At 56.6% G+C, this 24,618-nt stretch overlaps 1 protein-coding gene across 1 annotated transcript in view; it reads right to left on the bottom strand.

Moving 5' to 3' along the window:
• EFNB1 (ephrin B1) overlaps positions 1-23,247 on the bottom strand; it is a 54,820-nt gene extending 31,573 nt beyond the window's left edge. Inside the window, exon 1 of the mRNA XM_055727513.1 lies at positions 22,997-23,247. Coding sequence (XP_055583488.1) covers positions 22,997-23,112 — 116 coding nt within the window. The 5' untranslated portion in view covers positions 23,113-23,247. The remainder of the gene's footprint in view (positions 1-22,996) is intronic.
• Between the last annotated feature and the right edge of the window lie 1,371 nt (positions 23,248-24,618).

Raw genomic sequence — 24,618 nt, 5'->3', positions numbered from 1 at the left:
ATGAGTGGCTCTGGGTCACGGTCAGGCTGGGGTTCCAATTAAGCAGAAGGCACGTAAACACCAGCCATGGGGGCAATGAAACCAAAACACCCCTCTTTCTGCCCAAAGAGGTGTGATGCTCAGACGGCGCAGGTGAGTCCACACTCAAGTGCCAGCCCAGACCTGGCTCCCTGTGTCTCCACAGGGAAGCCAGTGGCTTTGGCCATGCCAGGAGGCCGCTCCAATGCTTTGCACGGAGGTTTGGTAACCACGAGCCTCACAGTCAATGCTTTGCACCGTAACTCTCCCTAACCGGCTTCAGTCACTGGAGGCCAGGAGAGCATCTCGCTTAACCCATGCGGAGCTGCCCACACCAGGCGGGAAGCAGGAGAGATCCCATCGTGGCTCTTTGAGCTCTGTTCGCAAGTTCCACAGGCACTGCTATAACTCCAATGACCAACCTATTTTATCGTGACAACACACATTACCTGCAGCGTCTTCCTGCAATGGGAAGCCAGGAAGATCCAGGTGACAACTACAAACCTGCAGCCTGCAGAAGGGGCTCGTCTCCCTCCTTCAGCCCAGACCCCTTCTCCTTGGGGAGGAGTCCAGAGCAACAGCAAGGGCCAGCTGCACACCTCACCTGCTACTACACCCCAGCATGCTAGCATCCACTAGCAGAGGTGCCCTTCAGCCAAAAAAGCCACCCACCGAGCAGCAACACTGCCCCTCTGTACAGATTATGCCTTCAGTGTCCCCGCACCAGATGCCACAGCAGGGGAGGTGTACATGAGGGACAACTAGCAGAGGCTAAAGAGGCCACCAGGGCAAAAGGACGATCCCCATGGCTCTGCTCTGCCCTCTACGCCAGCCCTCCTGCGGGTCAGCCTGCCCTGCTGTCGAGGGCTTTTGGACCCGGCAGTTCCAGCAGCGGTGACACCATGGTTAGTACGAAGCAAGAAGAAACCGAGCAGAAGTCGGCTCCAGCCACCAAAGATGCTGCAGAGAACAGGGCAGCAGCCAGGCTTCAGGAAAGCAGCACAGGCACGGGCCATAACTCGGCGCCCATGGCCGGCGCCTCCCATTGCAGCCAGCAACTGCCCCAGCCCCATGGCCAGCCCCACTGCTCTGGAGCCCTCCTGTGCCACAGAAGGGCTTTCTCCCTGAGCCGTCCAGGTAATCAAAGCGTGGCGAAGGTACGGGCCACGGGAAAGCATCTGAGCCAAAGACCCCCCCACTGGCCCCAAGGAGGACGGGCGATGGAGACCCATGGCACTGGCTGACCACAGGTGGACACCAAAGCACCCAGCCAGGCAGGGAACCTGGGGAGAAAGCTCTGCCATCCCCTCTCATGGCAGGGACTGTCAAGTCTGCCTTTCCAGCTGCCTCTCCTCCTGCCCCATCCCAACTGCGGCCCATGGGCCACCCACAAACACCTAGAAGAGGTTGGGTGGCTTTGGGCTTTACCCCACAGAGGCCAAAGCATGCCCCAGCGATAGCAGAGCCACTGCAGAAACTAGTGGCCATGCCGGGGCTCGCCGGAGAGGGGTACCCGTTCCAGACCTTGAGCCACTGGGTGCCCCCTGCACACTGTCAATACACCCTCTCAAGCAGGATGGGGAGCTCGAGGCTTTTACCACCTCCCAGCACCCTGCCCAGGCACCTGCTGGTGGTGGGTGCTGACGGGGACCCCCAGCCTGCCACGGCAACAGGGCTGGGTGCTGCCAAAGGCAGGTGGCAGCACCCACCAAAAGGCAAAGATTTTCCTTTGTCACCTCACAGGCTCAGCCAGGATTGCCTCCCGACACTCGACCACCACTGAAGGGGGATGGCTGCTGACCGCCCCAATGCCCCGAGGAGGAGGAAGAGGAGGAAGGCTCAAAGCCTTTGCAGCCAGGCGCTGATGTGAGCAGCCACGTGCTGTTCCATCTTCCCACCTTCGCGCAGCACCCCATGTGTTCAGATGTTGCACCCAAACCATGCAAACAAATTATATTAATTCAAACCCGGCAAGAGAGGGGGTATTAGAAAATAAATAAATAAATAAAGCTGGTAAATGAGCGAGTTTGAGAAATTTAATTGGGGCCGGAGCAGTGGCGCAGGCTGCTGCTGCCACCTGCAGCACTCTCCGCAGCCGGTGGCGTGCGGCTCCGGGGACCCCAGGCTCCTGCCGGCGCCGTCCCGGGGTGCAGGTGCCGTTTGGACAGAATAAGGAGCGCTGGGGTTCCCCTGGGCTCCCCCCTGCGCAGTCATTATTTCTCAGTGCAATAAGCAACTCGGCCAGTGATGGAACCAAGAGCTTGGCCAAAAAATATAAAGAGTGAAGGGGGGGGGGAAAAAAAGCACTATATTTTCTCCCTCAAGTAATATCATCCCGCACCTCCCCTCGGAGAAATAAAGACGAGCAGGGTTATCTAATTAATGCTGGCAAGAAGTGGGGAGGCCGGGGGCCGGGGGGCTGCCGGCGGCCCACAAAGGCAGCATGGGGAGCGGTCTCCCCGTCGCCGCCGCCGGCATCCCCGTCAATGGGGCCCCACGCTGGGAGTGAGGTAAGAGGGGATTCAAAGGGGGGTTTGTCAGGGGTTTTGTTTTTGAAAACGGGGGAGGGGAAGGGGACAGGGCTTGACAAGAGCTGACAGACAACTGAACAAAACCATAAGGGCCATGAATGGCAACACGGCTCTTTAATTGGCGTAGGAATGGAGAGAGAAGTGAGACAATGAGGCGCGGGCGGCGGCGGGCCGAGGCGTGGGCAGCCTGCGCTCACCTTCTGCCTGCCCGCACCACGAGCCCCCCGCCGTGCCTGCCTGGCCAGAGGTTGGCAGCTGGATGCTGCACCCGCAACCGCCACACCCCCCAAAAGCCACCCAAACCCCCAAGGAAATGGGCAAACAGTAAGCAGAGCCCAGCAGCCCAGCAGGCATGGCTGAAGCCAGGCGGCACCAGAAGCGGCACGAGCCCCGTGGCTGAGGCGAGATGCTGCAGCTGCTCACCCAGCCAGCGCAACCCAGTCGGGTTCCCCGCTCGGCCCCGCGTGTTTCCCCGCTTCGGTTTGGATGCTGGTGCCCTGGCTGCAGCCCCACTCATCTGGAGGACAGGGGGCCAGGAGGGGGGGAGGCAGGTTAAAAGGGAACAAGGTTGGATCAGCAGGGTTCCCGCTCCTTCCCTGACCCCTCCGAAATAAGATGGAGGAGATTTCGCCTCCCAGTTCCAAAGCAAAGAATTACTTTGGCAGGGGACGCGGCGACGGCTGGGCGCCCAGTTGGAAGGGAAAGCGGCAGGAATATGCCCAAGGAACCCAAGCCCCACTAATTGTCATGCAGATTAATCCCCAGCCGGGACAGAAAGGAGGCAAATTGCAGCCCTCCACAATACGGGGCTGGGGGGCGCAGGGGAAGGGGGGGGGGGGGGAGCGGCTCTGCCCACCAGACCCAATACCAACCCCAGTGTTTTCCGAAGACCCTTCCCCCTTCCCACCTCTCACTTTTCCAGCCCGGTCGGAAAAACGAAGAACTGAAAGCAAACAGCCAAGAGATGAAGTTACAGCCTGTGGTTAGTCCTTGGGCAAGAGGAAGCCCCTTCCTCCCTGCACCCCAGTAGTGATATCCCGGGCAACTTTGCACCCCACAAACCCAGTTTGACACTGGGAGCCTCAAATCAGCCACCTGCCCACGCTCCTGCACCCCGACCCAGCCAGCACCAAGGGTCCCCAGACCCCTTGGCTCCACGGCCACCTCTGAACCAAGGGAGAGGAGCAGCCAGCCTCACCCATTTTCCTGAGGACTTCCACAAAAATAAAGCCCACGCGTGCCCTGGGAAACAATGGCAGCGGGGACCTCCCGGCTGTGGCCAGGTCCCTAGGAAGCCCCTTCCCCAGCCCCCAGCAGCCCCTGATGCTATGCCTCCATCCCCGGAGACCCCACGGAGAGCTAGGGGACAGCCCTAGGGCACCGACCCCACTTGCCAGCAGGTCCCACGGGGGGACTGGGGCTCAGGCTCGCCCCAGGGAAGCAATGCTGTGGTTTGAAGGATTAATCCCAACATTAGGAACTGGGGAGGGAGAAATCCCTGCAGATGGTTACCTGCAGCCCGGCTGCAGAATGCCCTGCCCTGCACCAACAGGTCTCCCGGGTTTCACCAGCCTCGCCGGTGGCAGCTGCCAGCCCCCTTGGTCCCAGCATCACCCCTCACCGCGCCGCCGTGACTCACTGCTGGGCCCTTTGATCTCCCGGCTCCCAGATGTGGCCAAACGAGTTCTGTCCTGGTTCGGTCTGGAAGTGCCATCTTCCCAGGCAGCTGCAAATCCCCAGCCCTCAACTCTCGTGTCATTACCGGGAACTCGCTCAACAGCAGCCCGCCTTGTAACTTATTAAGACCTTCTCAACCACCCCATCAGAAGGAAGTGCGAGTACAGCTGCCCCGAGAGCTGCCGCTGCGGCCGTGCCGCAGGTGCCCCAGTAACCAGGTCACACAGTATTCCTCACCGCTGAGTCAGCCCTGCCACCCTCACGCTGCGCTGGGCTGTAAAGGACCTCCAGCTCCACACCATGGGGGTGGATGGGGTCTGGTTTAGGTCTCAAAGAAAAAGCTAAAGATGAGTCACGGGACCTCAAAAGATTCTTTTTTTCCGCCTGTTTTCCTCCTGCACACAAACTGTGAGAGGTCACCAAAGCCTAGTGAGCAAGCTCCACCAGAAAGCGTGAATCCAGCTCCTACTCTAGGCTGGGCTCCTGGGTGTCACTCAGCAGGGGACAAAGGTGTCCCCTTCGCCCCAAAACATCGTCCTAGCGCTGCCCACATTCCCTCTTTACTGAGGAGTCCTGTTCAGGCACAAAAGCCCCAGTTTTCTATGTTATCTACAGCCTGCAGTGAAGAGAAAGACCCTCCTAACGGCTTCACCACTGGAAGGTGCTGGGATGGCCTGTGCTCCCCCTGTCCGCTCCTCCGCTGCTCCCAGTTTACCCAGTCCAGGGCTGGTCGGCACAGCAGAGCGGTGAGAGGGGCCAGGAGAGAGGCCAGCGTAGCACTCGGGTGTCAGGTTTAAGCCTCTCCTGCTGACAGAGCTGGCTCGTACTTGCCTTTATTTTTAGGCCAGATACACATACAGCTGAACTTTAATAAAATGTACAACCTCCAGCTGGGTAGAGGAGAAGGAGAGGAACCAGAAAGGCCATTGCTGTCTCAGGTGTCACAGACACTGCCAGACCCGGAGATCTTGGGACAGGTGCTCCTCTCCAGCCCCTTCCCCAGGGATGTCCCCAGGCCCTCCTGGGACACCCAGCCCCTGCTCCCGGCAGGAGCTTTAACAAGATGCTAAGGAAAGCTCGGGGTTTAAACCTAAAAATAAACCAGCCCTTGGGCCTGGGGAGGAGGATAGAGCACCAGCCGGCCGCTCCAGCGCCGGCCCAACGCGCAGCAGTTTCCAGTTGCCTGCGGACAGGGAGCGCTCCCACCCTCCCCCTCCTAGAGTCGAAAACCTCCAACTTGCCACCCACGCACATGGAAGAAGGCTGACGAGATGCCGCAGGAGAAACCCAAGTCTCCCCCCAACCACATCCTCCCCCTCCGCTTTGCTGCCAGATGCGATTCCCCAGAGCCTTGCCCCAAAATCCCGCTAGCTCAGGCGTTCCCGCTGCGGTCCTCACCCCACCACACGCTGTGCCACCAAGCTGGGGACACATCGCAGCCATGCCACAGTGCTGGGAGCCACGAGAGGGCTGATGCTGCCAACCCTTTTACTGCAGCAGGGAGTTTATTGCAAAGCACCCGCTGCATGAATGGGGCTGCTGGGGTCTGCCCGGCTCCGGGCACGCGGCTGTCCCCCCGCTGTCCCCCCCCGTACGCCCCCAGCTGCAGGCCGGGCGAGGGGGTCTGGGTGCTGAGAGGACGCACGCCACCGGCAGATGTTCGCAGAGGGCTGCAACCGGGTGGCACGCTCCCAGCAAACCCCAACGCTGAGCACCACCACTCCAAGCAACCGGAGCTGCGAAAGCAGAGATCAAACGCCCACCGTGCACGCGCCGGGCAGGGATGGTTTCGGCACATCCATCAGGAAAGGGTTTCATTATTTCCCATGCCTTAAACTGAGCACAAGTGCTGCTGTAGAACCCCCTTAGTCCTGCCCTGCAGCCCCCAGGACCCAGGCAGGACTTGCCCCCACTCCACACAAACCTCACCACCTGCTCTTGCTTGCTGGACCCCAAATCACCCCTGCAGTCCCCCGGGGACCCTCAGCCCTTCCTGTCCTCTGTCCTCCGTTCTGAAGGGCTCCACCCTCCAACCGCCCTGCTTTACTCGGACGAGCTAAATACATTGTAGCCTTGCTTGCATTTAAGGTGCTTTTTCTTTTTAACTTATTAAGGAGAAAGTTCAAAACGTTTTCAGCGACTGCAACGCACTAATTTGGAACTTACTGCGGTGTCGACATTGCATTAAGTATTTCTGTCAACCGTGAGGACACACCATGTCTATGTAAGAAATTACACTAGCAATTATAGCTAAAGAGGCATGTAAAATTTCAAAAAAAAATTTAATGTATTCAGAAATGATAACTGACATTCTTATTAGGATTAATCTAATTTTAGTAGAGTCATTTATATCCTGCTTCTGGATAAAAAATGAATTTCAATTTTAAAACCTGGATGAAAACTGGCATTTTAAAAAAGTACTTTTAGAAGACACCCTGCATGATTAAGCGTGATGATAATATGAGAAAGCTTAACAAAAAGCTCTGCCATTAAGGAAGATATTTGTTAAACAAAACAGAAACAGAGATTTTTATCAACTCGAGCAGACTATTTCAGCCTAACTCAGGACCCGGCACTGTCGGGTGTTGTTTGCGGTCACAGGTTAGTGGAGAGCAAACTGGCAGCTGCAGATAACAGGGAAGGGTTGGGAAGATGCTCAGGGCTGGGTCAGAATTTTGCCTCTGGATGCTGGGAGCACAGGATGCATCCTGCACCCACGAGCAGGGAACCACCAGGCACCAGCAAGAGCGATACTGCCCACCCACAGCCTGGACAAGTGATGCTGCCCACCCATAGCCACAGACATCAGACATGGATGGGGAACAGCTGCAAAGCACAGAAATGATTCAAAGACTGGAAAAACACTGGGGGGAAAACCCATAAAACATTGGGGTTTAGCTTATCCAAAAAAGAAAAAGCAAGAGATTTAACACCAAGGTCCTACGCAAGGAGAAGCTACAGAGCACTGAGGTTTGCTTTAACACCGAGCGGGGCTAATGCAGCTGTAGCATAGCCCATGCCACCCAGCGAACCACGCAGGCTCCTCTGCGGCTCTGGCATAGATTACTTGTCTTATAGAAGAATGTGCAGTTGGCCTCATGCACTGGTGTCAGTACTGTTGTAACTCGATGGAAACTGATAGTTTGAGTGATAAAGGTCCTGGCAGTCTCCATTTCCCACAAGCAGGCACAAGGAGCCTCTTTGCACCCTTCCTGATCGACCCAAGGAGGCCGCCTTTCCACAGCATACTGTTCCTGTTACGTACATCTCTAACAACAAAACAACCCCAAAAAGCATGTGTCACTCACAGGACCCAGCTAATGCAGGCGAGAAACCAGCTGAGGTGCCTCCTCCAGGCACACACAGTGTTCCAGTCCCCCTGTTCACATCCACCACACCCATGGCTGTGACCGCACCAACTAGATGTTCAGCCTGCCCAGGACGGGGAGGCAGGGGGGTGTGCGGGAACAGGAGGGCATGGGGAACCTGCCCCAGGCAGGGATGGGAGCCAAGGCACCCAGCACCAACCAGGGCTGGACACCCCTCCTCTCACCCACAGTCCCCCAGGTACAAAGGCATTAAGTATGTAGGCAAGACAGAGAATGATTTAAGAATATGTGGAAGGAGTCACATGCCAAGGGGGGGGGGGGGGGAGGGGGGGGGGAAAGTCCCGAGCTGATTATTTTATTTTCTACTGACAGTTTCAGCCACAATGGCCAATAAATCCCAATTACGGATTTTAAAAATGCTTCCTGCAGACACTTGGACCATCAAGGCAATTCTGGGCTCCCATAACTCCTGGTTTATGATGGTCATACATGTCAATCCTTTGCAGAGCCAAGCATTTCAATAAAGATGACCATAAACCTACATTAGAGATTAAAGGACTGACTCAGAAGTTTGTCAGAGGAAGAAACAAGTTTCCCTGCAATCGCCTTGCCATTTTTACAGACTAACAGTTCTGGTTTTTGATGGTTTTATACCAGTAGTAAATTTTCGGACTGCCGACAGCTTGGTGCGCAGGACAACAACTGAAGGAAGGCGAACACAGCAGCGGGGAGGTGCAGGGAGGACACGAGCTCAGCCACGGGCTCAGCTGACAACATGGAGATGAGAAGTGACAGGTCTCCTCTTGGGCTACCCATCACCTGCGACGGCACGGGGACATGCGATGCCAGCTCCGACCGACCTTCCCGGTTCTCCCCTCCCAGTCCCCTGGACCTGTCAGACTCAGAGAGCAGCGCTGTCCTCATTCCTCTTCCTCTCGCCTTGGCAGGGTCACTAGCTGCCAAGCAGAAGCATACGAGCACATGGGAAGGCAACAGGAGACCAGTGACACCCCCCACCGAGGGCTCCCCACCACTGGGCAGGACCAGGGACCCTGGGGCTGATGCGCACAGGGAGCACCCCCGGCTCCCCGACACCAGCAGCCACCCCTCACCACTGTCTATCAACGCAGCAGTGACAACCACGACGGAGATGCCTTTTAAACTATAAATGGCGGGTGTTTATTGTGCTCTTGTTTCCTGGATGAATGTGCTGCTTCCTTTCAGTAAGTGCTCTCTTAGGAGAAGGAAAAGGGAAAAATAAAAAAGCAGCAGAGAGGAAGGAGGATGACTCACAATGAAGCCACAACTCCACGAACACAGGAGAGCTGCCGAGACGATGCCAAGGACGAGGGCTGGGATCAAAAGGATGAGAGCGGATCAAACACGCGCCCTCCCCAGGGAGGGGACCAGCTGGCAGCAGCTGCTGGAGCAAGGAAGGTGGGATGGAGCCATGCCCCCCACCACCACCCCTGGTTTGCCCACTCGGCTGGCAAGAAGCCATCTCCCTTTCCCGAGGTTCTGCCGCTACTTTCCCATTTTGAACAGGACTCTCTACTTGTTTGACTTCATTAAGAAACGCACACAGGGCTGCTCCACACCAGAACGCGCGCGGGGATGGGGACGGGGAGGAGCTGTGGGTGCACCCAAGAGGGGATGAAAAAATGCCCTTTTCTCCAAGTAAATGAAAGAGCTGAGCCCAGCGCTCAGCGCACTGAAGGGGGCCGGTGCCCTTTCTGCCGGTGTCTCTCAAAGTCTATCAAAAAGTCCCATTTACATCAAAATGCCCTTCCAGACATGCTTCAATTTTACTTTTCCCCTTTCATCTCCTTCCACCCTCCCGCCCCACCTCGCAGCCCTATTGTACTCGCAGCATCTCGTGCGGTGGAGAGGGCAGAGTAGGCTGCCAGAGGAAAAGAAACAGGAGAGAAAGAAAAAAGCCTTAAGAGAGAAGCCGGAATCGCTCCTGGTCCCGCTCCAGCAGGAGCTGTGACCCCGTCTCCTCCCGCCCGCTGCTTGGCAGTTACCCCGGGGGGACAGCGCTGGCCGTGTCCCCACCATGGGGACAGGGACTCGGTCTGCCCCAGCCTCCGCTGCCGCCCAGGCTTTCTGGTCAGGCTCTGGTAACCACAGATGGTTTTAATGAGCTTTAACAAAAGCCTCGGGCAAGGCAAGGGTTGCGGAATTCTGCACCGCTCAGCACCCTCTCCTTGGCACCGCCGCCATCCCCGGCCAAGCAGCACCCTGCACACCCCACTCTCAGCAAGGCGGCTGCTGGTGGCACTGGGACAGCCTGACAAAGCACTCTGGGCACCGGCAGGACTGTGCATCCCAGCTTGGAAAACAAAGCATATGGAGTTTAAGTCCCTCCCTCTCCGGATCAGTCCTAAAAAATGCCAGGGGAGCTGGAACATTGCCACTCTGTGCCAGGCTCTCCTCTGCCAAAGCCCTGTCCCACCTGCCCTCCTCGAACAATTAGGATTTAACGAGCTGCTTTCTCCTCCCAGCCCTGGCCCCAACAGCACTGCACCCTCACTAACAAACTTTTGCAAGACCCTTGAAACCAGAGGCACTCTCCCCCCAGGCTGACTGACTGACATCCAAGCCCAAGAGCAAAATCCGCTCCAGGTTACAACAAGTGCAACCGAGGTTTAATTCCAGCCTAAGCCATTAAAGCCCAGCTCGAGCAGCGCACAATCCTGATGCCTTTTGCTGGGCTCTGTCCACCTCCCCTGTACACGGAGCTTTTCCAGTCCTCCTTTCCTATTGTCAGCATCTATTTTTAACCCCGAGCATTATTTCTCCCTGCGTGACTTCAGACACACTCCGGGGACAAGGTGGAATTGCTGAGCTGGTACCAGGCAAAGTGACTCAACTCTCACCTTCAGAAGCACTACAGAAATCACAGGACTAGGGAATTTTCCTCTGTTCACATCTTCCTTTCTCCTTCCTACCCAGGTTTGTCTGGGGCTAAAAAAGCAGGGGGAAACACAAGGAAGTCAAACCTGTGCCCATCGCCAGAACACGCTGGCAAGACATGTTGCTCCCTTTTCTTCCACTGCACCTTTATCATCAGCCAGATTTACCTCTACTGCGGTTACCTTGGGGAAAAAAAATCCTGCATCGACACCCATTGCTGGTGTAAATCAAGGTCAGAACCGTAACCTTAAAAGAGGTCTTATGAGTCGAGTCTCAGATCTACCAGGCACGGGGAACCAGCTTGATAAATATGCAGAGAGGCGCACACATCCCCGGTGCAACAGGGAGGAGGCGTTTTCCTCACGGGGCCCTGGCCAGGCTGAGCGCGCCGGATGACAATGCTTCATTACTCCCTTTCAGCTGGTCCTCCCGGCGCTGCAGAGCAGTAATTAACAAGAAGGTCAGCAGCAAAGCCCTTCAAGAATCTATCCCTTCAGGGGAGTTTATCAAAACAACCCACCATTTGCCTCCTTCTAACTCATAAAGCACTGAGACCCAACACCAAGCACTCGGAGATGTTGCATTGCATGGGCAACACGTGTGCTGCGTTAGCTAGATGTTTACATTATTTGGCATTAAGAACCAATAAATAATCATTAATAGTATCGCTAGCAAGGATGTTCTCTGCAAGTAAGTCCGGATGCCAAAAAACGCGGTGTTTACAGCACAAGCATCCCAAGGCGGAGCGAGCCGCGGCAAAGCCGGGCGCAGCAGAGGCAGTCTCCTCTGGTGCGGATCCGGGAGAGCCGCCTGCAGTGCACAATGCAGCCGCTGCTGCCAATTCCGGATCGCGTCCCCATTCCCATTTCTCATCCCATGCATTTCTCATCAAGCCCGAGCTCAGGGGTGGGCAGAACGAGGAAAGCCTCGTGTCCGCCGCTCAGGACCACGCCGGCTGCCAGAAGATGCCGTGAAATCAAGGGCCATCGCATCCCAAGTTGTTTGAAACTGCTCAGGCCAGCCCTGTTTTTTGGGCTGACTCCCTGGTTTTGCTCACTGGAGCTGGCAGGGCACTGGAACACCCACAGTCCCAGCAAGGAAGGGAGGCAGCATCTGGAAGCAATTATCCCACTGCTCTTGTATCTGTCACCCGCTCCCCACCCTCATGTAAGGAAACCATTCGTACTATCAACAAATCTCTGTAACAAACTAGGGAAGGGATTCTCACCCCCTCCCTGACACGAAGTAGGCAGCAGAGGCTGTCCCAACACAGAGCACAGGGCAGGCAAGGTGCCTCCTGCCCAGCTGCAGGCACACGGGGTGAACTGGGCACACCTGGGACAGGCACTTGCAGGTACCTTAAGGAGAAAGCGCTCTCGGATAAGCAATACAAAAATTTCTCTGCTCCATCTGTGCACTGGTATGATGCAGCAGCACATTAATGCTTTACTTTGCAAGTCTGATGCTTTACAAACCCCCAGCTGCTTTACAGGCACGGATGAACTCCTGGGAGCTCTGCGGGAATGGTCCATGCGCCTCCATCCTCAACCCACGCGGCTCCATCCTCAAAGAGGAAAATTAAGGAGGAAAGGGCCTCGTCTCAGAAAGCAGGAACCGGGGGGATCCCACGCAGCCCTTCCCCATCCCTGATGCCCCTCCCCAGGCTGGGGACAGCAGGAATGCCCCCACTCTCCCTGCCACTGCCCAGGCACAGCGAGCAGCCTGCACCCCGAAAGGAGTAAAACCCAGCCAAGAAGGGATGCTAGGCGGGCACCGGCGCTCCCTGGACGGGTGGCACAACCAGCGAACCCCCAGCACCGCTGCCTGCCTGGCACCCTGAAAGTGGGGGCACCCCCACCTGCCTTCCCAAGCGCATGGGCTCCACGCACAGCAAAGGGAGGTGGTTTGGGAAGGCTTTCGTGCCTCTCCTGGATGTTATGAAACCAGCCAAGGAGCATGAAACTGCCTGCCGTGGGTGGGAGCACCCAGGGCTATATGAAGAGCACTGTAGGATTCCTGCATGCTATGGGAAAGCACGCTGTGCTCCCCCACCCCGCACACACCCTTGCAGGGTATTTTTTTTTTCTTGAGAGAGAGACCAGGTAAGCACAAACAACCAGCACAGCCCCACATGAAGGGGGTAATTAGGGAAGCAGCACCCATCGCTAACCAAGTCAGGGCAGAGATCAAAAGCATCACCAAATGTTAAACCTCCCTGGGATTGGGAACCACTCCTGGGAAGGAACTCGCACGGGACCCCCTCTGTCCCCAGCCATGTGAGGTGGTCACTGGAGCCCGGTCCCTGGGGGGGCACTGGCTGCTCCCCACTGTTATGCCAGGGTGCCATCCTCCCTGGCCTTTTGGGGAAGAAATTTTAATTCTGCAAAAGAACACAGGAGGGAAAAGCCCAAGACGTGAAGCCAGGTAGCTGGCCTGTGCACCATCACGTGCCATTCCAAGTGCTCGCAGCCAAACTCCTTCTCTTCTTAGGGTGGCCCTGCAGAGCCTCCCCCCAGGATGCGGCACCCATCGTTTGGCAGGGAGGGAACACCAAGCCAAATCAGTGCCACCATCCCCAACATCACACGAGCAGGCTTTCCTTCATCCCCTAACCCCAACAACAAGTTTTCCTGTAGCTTGGGCAAGCGAAAAAAAGAAAAGAAAATAGGAAAAAGTTCTACTGTAGCAACACTACCAAAAGGCGCAAAGCCGGCCATACCGGTGCAGGACAGAGGGGTGGGAGAGGGCTGGCAAGGCCAGGAGACACGGCTGCACAAGGGACCCTCCTCTCCCCTTCCTCCACCAGCCCTGGCCTGGCACTGCTTCCTTGCCGGGCTGCTGCTGCCCAAATTATTTCGGCAATTAGCTACAGCTAACGGGCGCGTAGGGGTAGCGAGGCACGCCACCGGCAAGCACACACCGGCAGGGATGCGCAGGCAGGGGTGCGCAACCAGACCGTGCCCTGGCAGAATTTACACGAAGAAGAATAATACAAATCTAAAACCAAACACAGCTGAAGGGGAAATTCCAGCTGCCTCCAGTCCCTCACACCTCTGAACACCTTCCCGCAACCCCAATCTGGATGGGCCCCTGCTCCCTGGCCCCCTCAGCTCTGCCCAGCAAGAGGGAAGGGGGCTCTGCACCCCCAGACGGCACGGGGACAGCTCTTCCCCACCTCCTGGGGAAGCATCATCTCCTCCTCCCACTGCGAAGGAAGCTGGGAACAATGGGATGCACCAGTGCCAGCTCCAGAGGGGATGCTCATGGACCACCCGCCTGGCCGCCCAGGGACACACTGGGGCGGGGGGGACAGCCAGGTGCAGGGGGCACAGGGTGCGAGCCAGAGCAGAGGCAGCTGCCAAGACCCCATCTCTTGCTTGCTGCAAGGGGCAGCTCCCCATCCCGAACACAGTGGGGACACACCGGAGCTCATGGGCTGCAGGGAGAGGTCACTACGGCAGAGATCATGCAAAGCCCCCGCAGCTCGCCCCCCACCCCAGCGCTTCCCACAGGAGAGGGGCTGCAGCTGATGCACTGGCCTGAGATTAAAAAAAAAATAAATAATTTAATATCTCTTCCTCCAAAATAACTGACTAATTGGCCAAGCCCCAGTGCCGTGCTGGGAGTGGAACCCAGGTTCACTCTTGCATGAAACATTTATTAAAGACATCAGAGGAGAGGAGGGCAAGGCAGAGCCCGGCAGGCCGTCGGAGCGGGGCGGTGCCCACAGCCAGGTGGAAATTTCCCATCACACCCAGAGGGAGGAAGCCCAAAAATCCATCCCGGCCATCCCCCGAGCAGGGCCCGAGTCAGCCAGGGTGAGCATCCCATCCCCGTGCCCACCGGAGCGTGCCGGAGCGTACGGGGCTCTGAGCACGTAAGAAAGAAGGGGGTCTGCTCCCCCGGCCCCACGGCTGCCCCCTCCTCTCCTGCCTTTAATCCCCAGCCCCAAAGCAGAGCCCTTTTAGGGGAAAGTGTAACGCAATACCTGGAAAATTTCTCCCACCCGCTCTCCGCTGCCGGCTGCCAAATTTAAAACATATTTGCTGCTCGGCCTTGAAGAAACGTAACCTGCTGCTTAATTCCAACACGTTTATTCTTTGGGGGCAACAAAGAAATTCGCGCTGCCGCTGGTGGCTCCTCTCCTTACACCCCACAGCTCTCAGGGGTGGGAGCTGCCAAAAAATTGCCTGGGAGCCGTCCGCCCCCACGCCAGCACCGAAATGCCGGGGAAGGGCAGGGAGCTTGCTCTGCCTATCCCATGGCACCGGTGCCGGCACGGCAGAGGTTTCTGCATGGCAAGTAGATGCCCTTCAGCCCCCAGCATCAGCTGGAGGTGCCACCGCCCTGAAATCCCTTAGGATACGGCACGGTCCAAGGCAATACAATGCCCCAGAGCACGGGAAGGGGCTGGGACCACCACCCACTCCGCAGGGAGAGGACCCCTCCTCAGCGACAGGGCCACCCCTCACCTTGCGCAGCCCCCGAGGGGGTCCCCACACAGCCCCCCACCAGCCGGGCTCCTCGGCCAGAGGAATTTTCCAGCAGGGTTGGGTTTGTGAGGGGAGGCTGGAGCGGTGGAAAGGGGCCGCGGCAGCACGGGGCTGGGGGAGGGCACAATGTGTTTAGCAGACTGAGCGATCCAACAGGGCCCATTAAAGGAAACAATTTGTAATACAATAATTATTATGTCGTTTCTCTGGACTCTTTCCTAAGCCTCTCTTTAAACAGTTAGAGGCTTGACGTGCCTGCATAAAGCAGACATGATCTGTAGGGCTGAGGATGCTTAAGTGCCCACATGGGCCAAGACAAGGCCGAGGGGTTGGGTGCACACCCTGCACCCAGCGGGACAGCATCGCACCCTGGTTTGCTCACAGCCCTCGAGGGATGGCAGGGGAACCACCGGGAACAGACGGGGCCCGGGGGAGTGATGCTCCCCAGCTGCAGGGCAAGATGCTGGCATACCCCCAGCACCGTCAGGTGAGGGGTCCTCTCCCCACGCGCTGCTGGGTCCAGAGCCGCCTTTGCTCAACACCATGGCAGGGACCACATCCTGGCAGCGCGGCCAGGACCCGCAGCTCCTCCAGCTCTTCTTTTATGCTCTGAAGTTCTCGGCCGCACATCTGAAGAAAGCAGCGGCAGTGAACAACAGAGCGAGAGCAAGCAACACAAATCCCCAGGATAATGAGCCCGGAGGAGGGAGACGGTGGGCTCTATCTGAGGAAGGAGCCGTGCTTTTATTGGAGAGCCTAAAAGGGCTATAAATCCTCAGATTCAAAGGCGAACTCGAGCTCTTTCAAGTCTGAGGAAAGCCTGGGATGTGTCAGCCGGGAGGACTAACCACGCCGCGTCCCCTGCTGAAGTGGCCTCTTCAGCAAAGCCGCGCTACAGCCCGGGATATTACACCCAGATCCTTTCCATATGCTGCCTGCCCGGCTGCAGGCAGGGCACGCCATCACCCCTGCTGGCACCGGGGGAGCCCACCCTGGACCCCCACCCGGGCAAGGACCGGCCACACCCTGTCTTAAGGCGGGAAGTGCTTTTGCGCCCACTCCCCCTTCCGACGCCCGTCAGTAATTTGCTCCCCAAAACGCCAGTGGGAGTCGGGGGGGCTGCAAACCTCCCCCTCGCGTTCGGCTGCAATACTACAGTGAGCCCAGACAAAGAACGCCAGAGCCCAGCACCACCACATCCCCAAGCATCACTGCGTCCCCGAGCATCACTCCGCATTGCCACCAGACCCCAGGCTGCCGTCCCCGCGCGACAGCCCACGCGCCAGACTGCACTACAGGTTTCAGAAAAACCCATTAAAACACTCAAAGCGGGAGCAAAGAGAGGACAGTGTCGAGCCTCAGCCTTGCACTAATGCACGTGCAGCCGCTGACGTTTCCCAGCCTTAACGAGAAGGAAAACACACAAACGCTCAGTGATCAATATTAATGGTGTAAGGGTATTTATAGCTGATAAGCTGCAAAAATGCTTTTTCTGAAGCACCTACTTAGAAGCCATTTGATGCTGAAAGCCAGGCGGAGCAGACTGTTCCTGAGGCTGGGATCGTGCTGCAAGCCAGGGAGCCACCAGCCACAAGGAAAGGATTGCCGGGAAAAGGGACACTCATCTCCCATCACGGCACGTGGAGCACTGAGGCAGGCTCAGGTGCCACCAAAACCAGCCAGGACCCCCCTCGCAGGGACGGCACACACCCCAGGCCTCTGCAGGGGAGAGGGGCCTGGCCATCACGAGGAAGGCACTTCTGCAACGCCAGCCTGAAGGTGCTGGGACAGAGAGCTCGTCACTCAGCATCCCCTGGGCATCCTGTCCCCAGCACCTCCATGGTGGCATCACCGAGAGCCAACCCGCATCCAACCGCGTTGGCACGAAGCCTCTCACTGCAGCCCAAGCCCACCAGACACGGCACACATGGACATACGCACAAGCACAGCATCGCGGCAGGACAGACCCCTGGAAAACACTGAGGGCAGCTCACGGATGAACACTAACAAGCCCCCCTGCTCCAGCTCTCCATGCAGCCCCCACAGCAAAGCCCAGTGCCACGGCCTCGGAAAGGCGGAGCAGCCCACCTGGGAAGGGCCGGCTGCGGCTAGGAAAAGGTTATTCCAGAGCAGCCAAGCCAGGGTTATAAATAGCTGGCATTTTTGAAGCGCAGCTGCTCTGCTTGGCCGGGGTGCCACGCCGGCACCTGAGCCGGGTTCTGATCCTGCCCGGGGGTGCCGGTGGGGAGAACTCGCAGCAGAGAAGCCACCGCTCGCTGAAACACTGCGAGTAACCCCCCAAACCTGTCCCCCCATCCCCTGGCCCTCCCCAGGGAGGGGGATGCTGGAGCCCACCTTCCCCTCCAGGCATCACCCACAGCCTCCACAGGGTTTGGCTCCAGCCCCAGAGGAAGAACCCTGCTCCCCGAAAGCGCGGGGGCCGTGCAAACCCCACCCCGTGCCCAAACCCAGCCTAACCAAGCAGGACGTTTAGCCCCGGCTTGTCCAACTCATCAGGGACCAAGCCCAGACAGGCTGGCGGAACCGGGAGCACCAGGATCCCGAGGCTCCGGCACAGCCACAAGCAGAGCACCAGTGCTCCGACCGGAGACAATACACAAGGGGCAAGAAAAACCTCCGCGAAGGATGCCGGGTGCGTGCCAAGGGGTGCCGAACCTCTCTGTGAGCAGGCGAAACGCCCCCAGCACCCCTCCTTGCTTGCCGGAGGAGGTTTCTCTGCCACACCACCTGCCCCAGAGAGAGGGATGGAAGCAGAAAAAGCGTCAGAAAGCACCAGAAAGGACCCCGGCTCTTTTGAGGCAAGCACAACAAAAGCCCCGCAGCATGGCCGCCACATTCCTGCCCAGATGTGACGCCGAGATAGCGCAGAGCCCAGAGTCCTCCTCCTGCTCTCCCGATACAAGCAATCATTAATTAGACACAGAATGGATTTCAGCTTTGTTTCTCCCCACCCTGTTTCAGCTGCCAGACTCCAAGTAGCATGTGCTACTGATCGGTACAAGATGTATTCCCACCGGACCCCAGCGCTTCCCGGCAGTGCTGCCGCTGCTGTGCTGATGATGGGGTGCCCTGCCAGCGGGGCAGGGACCAGAGAGCCACAAGGGATCCGTGGGGCCAGCAGCACCCACAAATCCTACGTGGATAGAAGGGGTCTTCCCTATCGCCAAGCCCCCAGTTTCCAGGGGACAACCCAAACGTTCCCGACGTGTCGTGCAAGAGGCTGCACATGCACACTGGCTGGCTGCAATCCCCATGACCCGTATAAACATGTGCGGGGCTCATGGGGGACCCCTACCCACCCCATAAAGCTGCTTGGGGGGACTCCCACCCAACCTATAAAGCTGCTCAGGGGGGACAATCCCAGCTCACCCCATAAAACTGCTTGGGGGGGGAGACTCCTGCCCACCCCGTAGAGCTGCTCGGGGCAAACACCCCTGCCCACCCCGTAAAGCCGCTCGGCAGGGGGACCCCTGCCCACCCAGCCAGGGCTGCACCACATGAGGGCACATCCCACCCTGCTGCACGCAGCCTGTTTGGAATAGGGATCCCTGGAGCAGCTTATAAAACTAAAAGCGATGCAGCCGCTCAGGTGCGGCCGCGGAGGGAAGCAGCCCCCTGCCAGCTCCCTCCAGCCCTCCACAGCCAGAACAGGCACAAAAGCCCCATTCGTCCCCGCTGCCATGCGGCTCCAGGAGCTGCAGCAGCTGTTTTGCTCTGGAGAAAGCTACGGCTCCTTTTACAATCAATCAGCCACCCCATCACGGCTCTTTTTTTCTTTTAAAGGAAGCAGTTAAATCCATTTTATAGAATCCAGTGGTATTTACCCAGCTACTGCAATAGCCGCAGCGCTGCCTTCACTTTTTTTTTTTTTTTTTTAATTTAAGTTAATGAAGTCATTCCTAAACAACACGCAAGGAGCCCTGGGTGCTCCTTTCCCCAGGCACAGCAAGAAGAGTAACCTTGCTCGTCACTGCCACATGGCCAGGCACGGGGGCTCTGCCCTGCGGAGAGCGAGAGCAGGAGCCCTCCATGCTGGGGGTGCACTCAGCCCAGCACCCAGCAAAGGGTCCCCCAGCACCCACCCAGCCACAACCGCCTGGCAGGCTTGGAAAGGGATCCTCCACTCACTCCAGAGGGCAACTCCAACCAGGACACAGAGCACCCAGGCTCGCCCAGCCCCCGGCAGCCTTTGGAGATGGAGCCAAGAGCCAGGGAGGCAGAGGCATGCGCAGGGGCCATCGGATCCCTCTCGGTACCATCCACACCCAACGGAGCCCCCACCTCTCCCCAGGAAGGGGGAGTCTCTGATGGCTCAGCCAGCCAAACGTGGCTCTTAATTAAAAATAAGCAGCATGCTTTCATTATTTCCCAACTCCTTATACTGTGAAGCGCCTCATGTGCCCACTGGTACAGTAATTAAATTACATCTGCTCCGACAAGTGTGAGCCCACCGATGCAGAGCTCCAGGCCAGCCATTCCCCTCGGAAACAACCTTCCAGCAAGCACTTTGTCTCCCGTAAAAGGCATTAAAAACGGCAAAGATACACCAGGCTTCAAACTCAGTGCTTACAGAATTCAATAGGACACCATAACGCCATTAAAGACAAAATAAAAATACCACAAAGGATTAGACTTTTGTCTGGTTTTCCCCTATTCGCCCTGCCTATTTTATTTATTTTTTACATAAATGCATTTATTTTGTTTTTAGAAAGTTGCAGCGCGGCTCCGCACAGCTAGCAAGCAAGTGGGGCCGAGTAAAACTTCATATAAAGAGAGAAAAGCGGAGCCGAAACGACCCGCTCTTCAGAGCTGCGCAGATGATGTGTCCCATTTCCCCCACCTCCTTATTAAAATACTTTCTGGAGAGGCAAATTCCAGCCTGAAATGAATTTTCCAAACCATATTTTATTAGGAATGCTTCCTTTTAACGGTCGGCACAGGAGCCCACCAGGGTCAATATTTCTCCAAAATTACAGCCAAGGGAGTACAGAAAGGATTTAGCCAGAATTTCTCCTGCAATTCCTGGCTGTCCAACAAGAGCACGCTTCCACCAACCCCCCAGCTGAGCAGCAAAGGGGCCGATTAAATCCCAGCAGCACCCTCCACCCCCCCAGTGACACAGTGGAATAAAATTAAAACCATATTGGCTCCCCGAGAGCCCATCCTGGGGCTCCACAGCCATCCTAGGGAAAGCTCACTCAGGGGGATCTAATTCAGCCTCAGCTGGTCCCAAGCACAGGTTTGTGACAATTACCACCTTTTATCCGGCAAAAGCATCTCCAGGCCTACTTTTTTCCCCTTAAAAAAACACAGAATTATTCACAATAAGGAGACAGTGATGATTCCAGGGCTGGCTTTTGGCCACGCACCTAGGAGCCAAGGGGAACGCTTCCCCAGCACAGCACACGGCGCTACAGCTTAAGCCAGTCTTAACTCGATTAGGAAATCATTCCTTCCATCGGACGTGTTATCAGCATCCCTCCGATAACCACCACGAGATCAGGAACCTGCCGGTGATGCCCCAGTGAAGTTATAAGCTCAGGCTTTGTACGCGCGGCCCCAAGCTGCCCAGGGGAGGAAAGGGCAGAAAAATATTTTCCTTATTTACAGTGATACCACCAATGCCAGACATGCAACGCTTTCTTCTTCTATCTGTTGGAAAATTCCACTTAGCAACGTTATTTTTAAAGGCTTTAGCACTCTATTCTAAAAACAAGAGTTAGAGCTCAGAAAAGCGGGGCAGAGGGCTGGCACAGGCACGGCACTGCCCACAGAGCGCTGGAGGAAGGGCTGGAGAGCCCCAAGGATGGTGGTGAGCGCGTGTGGGGGCTTCCGTGGATCTCCGCAGAAGAGCTGTCCTGGTCTAACAAAGAGCACAGCTCTTCCCCAGACTGGACCCAGACCCCACACCACGCGCAACTCCCCAGACTGGTTTCCTCAACTGCATTTGACACCATGCAACCTGCAAATGTCAGAGGCGGGGGCATGAAGGCCTAAAAGAAAATGGGGGACCCTAAAAGACAGACCCCAAAAATGAGGCTCCAGGGTCAGACCGAGCAGGACCACAGCTGGGCATCAACAGCGACCACCAAGGCAAAACCCAGCCACGGCTCCCACCTCGCCGCTGGGATCCTCCCCAGCGCCCGTCCCACCCTGGCTGAGCCATTTCTGGGTGGGAACGCCAACATTTTGGGCACTTCCCACCTTCTCCCATCCCCGTGGGTACTGCTGGGCTGGGGCACCACCAGCACTGCCCTGCGCCCAGTACCACTGGCAGCCGTCCCCATGCCGGGTGGTGGGCACCCAGAAAGCTGTGCCGAGGGCGGGCAGCCACCCAGCTCCAAACTGAGGGATACACACCTTGAGGTACCACCAGGAGACCACCGCAGGCAGCCACCCAGCAGATGGGGAGCACGGGGGGAGCCACTGGCATGCCAACCCTCCGGCTCCCAGCCTGCCGGCCGCCTGCCCCCAAATTCCCAGGCCAACGGTAAAGAGGACTGGGGTGACATGGCATCCCCCAATGCCACCCAGCCAAGGCCACTACCACCTCCAGCTGCCCTTTTATTTCAAATCAAAAGGGATTTTTCTGGATTTGCCTCTCTCTCACTGACACCTCAGAGTCACAAAGCAGCAGATCGATTCCCGACGGTAAAGGCTCTTTCTGCTCACAGCCACAGCTCCAAGAAGAGAAAAAAAACCCACACCAAGAAGGAGAATTTAACTTCGGGCAGCCCTCGTCCCAGCCTTCACAACGCACTGGCTGAAGCTCGGGAGCGTGCCTGCACACGCGTGTGCCTGCAAAGTGGCTTTTTTTTTCCCCTCCCTCACCAAAAAAAAAAAAAAAATTATTTGGTTGGAATATAAGTGTCCAAGTGGGAATGTCGTCCAGATTGTTTCAGTTCTCTCCAACTGTTCAAAAACTCTTTTTTTTTTTTTTTTGAAAAATGTGGTGGTGGTGGTGGGGAAAATATATCAAGCCAAAAGCAGGATTTTTTTTTTTTCTTTTTTTAAACGGATAAGGGGCCGACACCAACAAACACGCTGTGATCTACAAGATCTACAAGCCCCCCAGCACAGGGGCTACCAGCACCACCCTGACACCAGCATCCCGGGTCAGGGGACCACGGCCGATCCTTCCACTCCTCCTCCTCCTTGCCCTTCAGCCCGGCGCGCTGGAAAAGCTCCTTCTCATTGTTCCTGTACCTCCGCCGGGGCAGACGCGTCCGCACACACAGCACATACAGATCTATACGTGCGTACAGCGGGCGGCAGCGCAGCCGGAGCGGGGCTGTGCAGGCACGCCGCGGCCCCGCCGCTTTGTTCGGACCCGGGCCGGGGGGTCCCACGCCGGCCCAACCCCCGCCCCCCGCCTTCCTCCGCGGCTTGCTTTGGAAAGAGAAAAGCCAGAAAAAATAGTAATAATTAAAAAAAAAAAAAGAAAAAAAAAAGGGATAAATCCAACTCTAGCGTCGGCGAGGTAGAGAGTGCGGCGATCCGGCCCCCGGCACCCTCCAGAGCGCGGCCGGGCGAGGGGCGGCGGCGCCGGCGGAGCCTCCCCCCATCCAGGGGAAAAGGAAATAATAAAAAATGTAAAGGTAAAAATTATGTTAAAAAAAGGCAAAATCTAAAAAACGAAACACCTTTTGAAAAATGAAAAAAAAAAATTGAAAGGTAAGAAAACCTTCAAAAGCCAATAAATTTTTTAAAAATTGGGGGGTAAAAACGAGAAGTACATTGTTTTCAGAACCCGAAGGCACCAGCCCGCAGCAGCCGGGGCTCGGCGAGGTCCGTACTCCAGCCGGGGGTCGCTCCTCTCCGTCCGTCGACCAAAGCTCTTCGCGGTGCCCGCGCCGCTTCCCGGGGAGGGCTTTTTTTTCCTCAAAAATCCTGCGGTTTTGCTTAATTATTTTTTTTTAATTTCTCCCGGGCCTACTTTTTTTTTTTTTTGCCGGGGGGGTGCGAGGCGGGTTCCCCCCCCGTTCCCCCGCGCCCCCTCCGCCGCACGTACTTGGGGTTCCCGGCGCTCCAGGAGACCGGTTCCAGGCTCTTGGCGAGCGGCGCGGCCAAGCGGCACAGGGCGAGGAGGACGCCCAGCAACCACCGCCCGCCGCGGGGCCGCGCCATCGTCCCTCGGCGGCGGGACGGGACGGGCGTCAGGCGCCCATGCCGCTTCCCCGCCGCCTGCCTCCGTCTCCCGTCCCGCCGCCTCCGCCGCCGTCCCCTCCCGCACAGCGGCGCCGCCCGCCGCGACGATCGCTCTACTCCTCCGCGCAGGCAACGGAGCGGGCAGCCCGGCGCGGCACGGCCAATCGCTGAGCGGCGCGGGGGGGGCCTTGCGGGGCGGGGACACGCCCACTTTCGCTTCTTAAAGGGCGCGCGTACCTTTTTTTTTCCTCCAGACACCCCCCTCCCTTTTACCATCTCCCCCCAGTCAAGCGGTGAGAGGGGAAGGCGGGGGGGACGGGGGGCGCGGCCGTCGGGGTACCGTAGCTCCCCGACGGCCCGGCCCCCCCCGCGCCCCCCCCAGCCCTGTCTCGGCGCGGGATCCAGCCGCGGTCCAACAGCGCCGCCCAGCGGTCGCGCGTGGCCCCGCCCCCGCCCGCTGCTGGGGAGCGCGGAAGCGATCGGCGGAACCCGGCGGGGGGGCCGCGCGGCTCCGCGTGCGGTGGGTCTGCCCTGAAATACTCAATAGTCACCTTTGGGGGTAGGTTTTTAAATTTTTTCAAAATTTTTTACAATTTTTGAAGTTTTTTGTGAAGGTGGGGTTTTTTTTGGCAGGTTTTTGCAAATTCTGAAAGTTTTTGGAAGTTTTTACAGGGTTTTTTGAGTTTTGGGGGATTTGGGGGGGAAAGGAAGCGGGCGGAATCAGCCCGCTTTCGGAAAAAAAAATAATTAACAAAACCTCTGGAGTCTGTTTGCTTTCTGTTGCAAAAATAATAAAAAACCCCTCTGGAGTTAGTTTGATTTCTATTAATAAAATTATTAAAAAAACCAACCACCTCCGGAGTCAGTTCGCTTTTTATTAAGAAAATAAAAATAGTCACATCAGTTCACTTGATATTACAAAAATTAAAAACCCAAACCTTTGCAGTGAGTTTAATTTGTATTAAGAAAATTTTAAAATAAACACCTCTAGAGTCACTTCACGTTCTGTTACAAAAATAAACAAAAAAAGCTCCAGAGTCAGTTCTCAGTCTATTAAGAAAATTCAAATCAGAGCTCTAGTCAGTTCACTTTCTATTACAAAAATTTTTAAAAACCCTTCAGAGTCAGTTCAGTTTCTATTAAGAAAATTTTAAAAACCTCCAGAGTCAGTTTGCTTTCTGTTACAAAAATAAAAACAATATATATATACAAAAAAAAAAAACCACTTTGGAGTCTGTTCACTTTTTATTGAGAAGATCTAAAAATTCCAAAAATTGACGAAGAAATACCTCTGGAGTCGGTTTGCTTCCAACCGAGACCCTAAACGCCCTCATTTTGCGACACCCCGAGATGCATCCGTCTCTGTTCCTTGTTCTATTTATCCATTTCTGCGCTGCCCCGTGCGCAGCACAACTCGCAGAGGCTCCGCGGGTTTCTGCCATTTCTAACCCAAACCCTGGGTCCAGGCAGTGCACCTGGCACTGC

Source organism: Falco cherrug, chromosome 15 (genome assembly GCF_023634085.1).
Source record: "Falco cherrug isolate bFalChe1 chromosome 15, bFalChe1.pri, whole genome shotgun sequence".
In the NCBI taxonomy this organism is placed as follows: Eukaryota; Metazoa; Chordata; class Aves; order Falconiformes; family Falconidae; genus Falco; species Falco cherrug.
The sequence above is the reverse complement of the archived record's forward strand: the minus strand, read 5'-3'. Positions and strand labels throughout refer to the sequence as shown.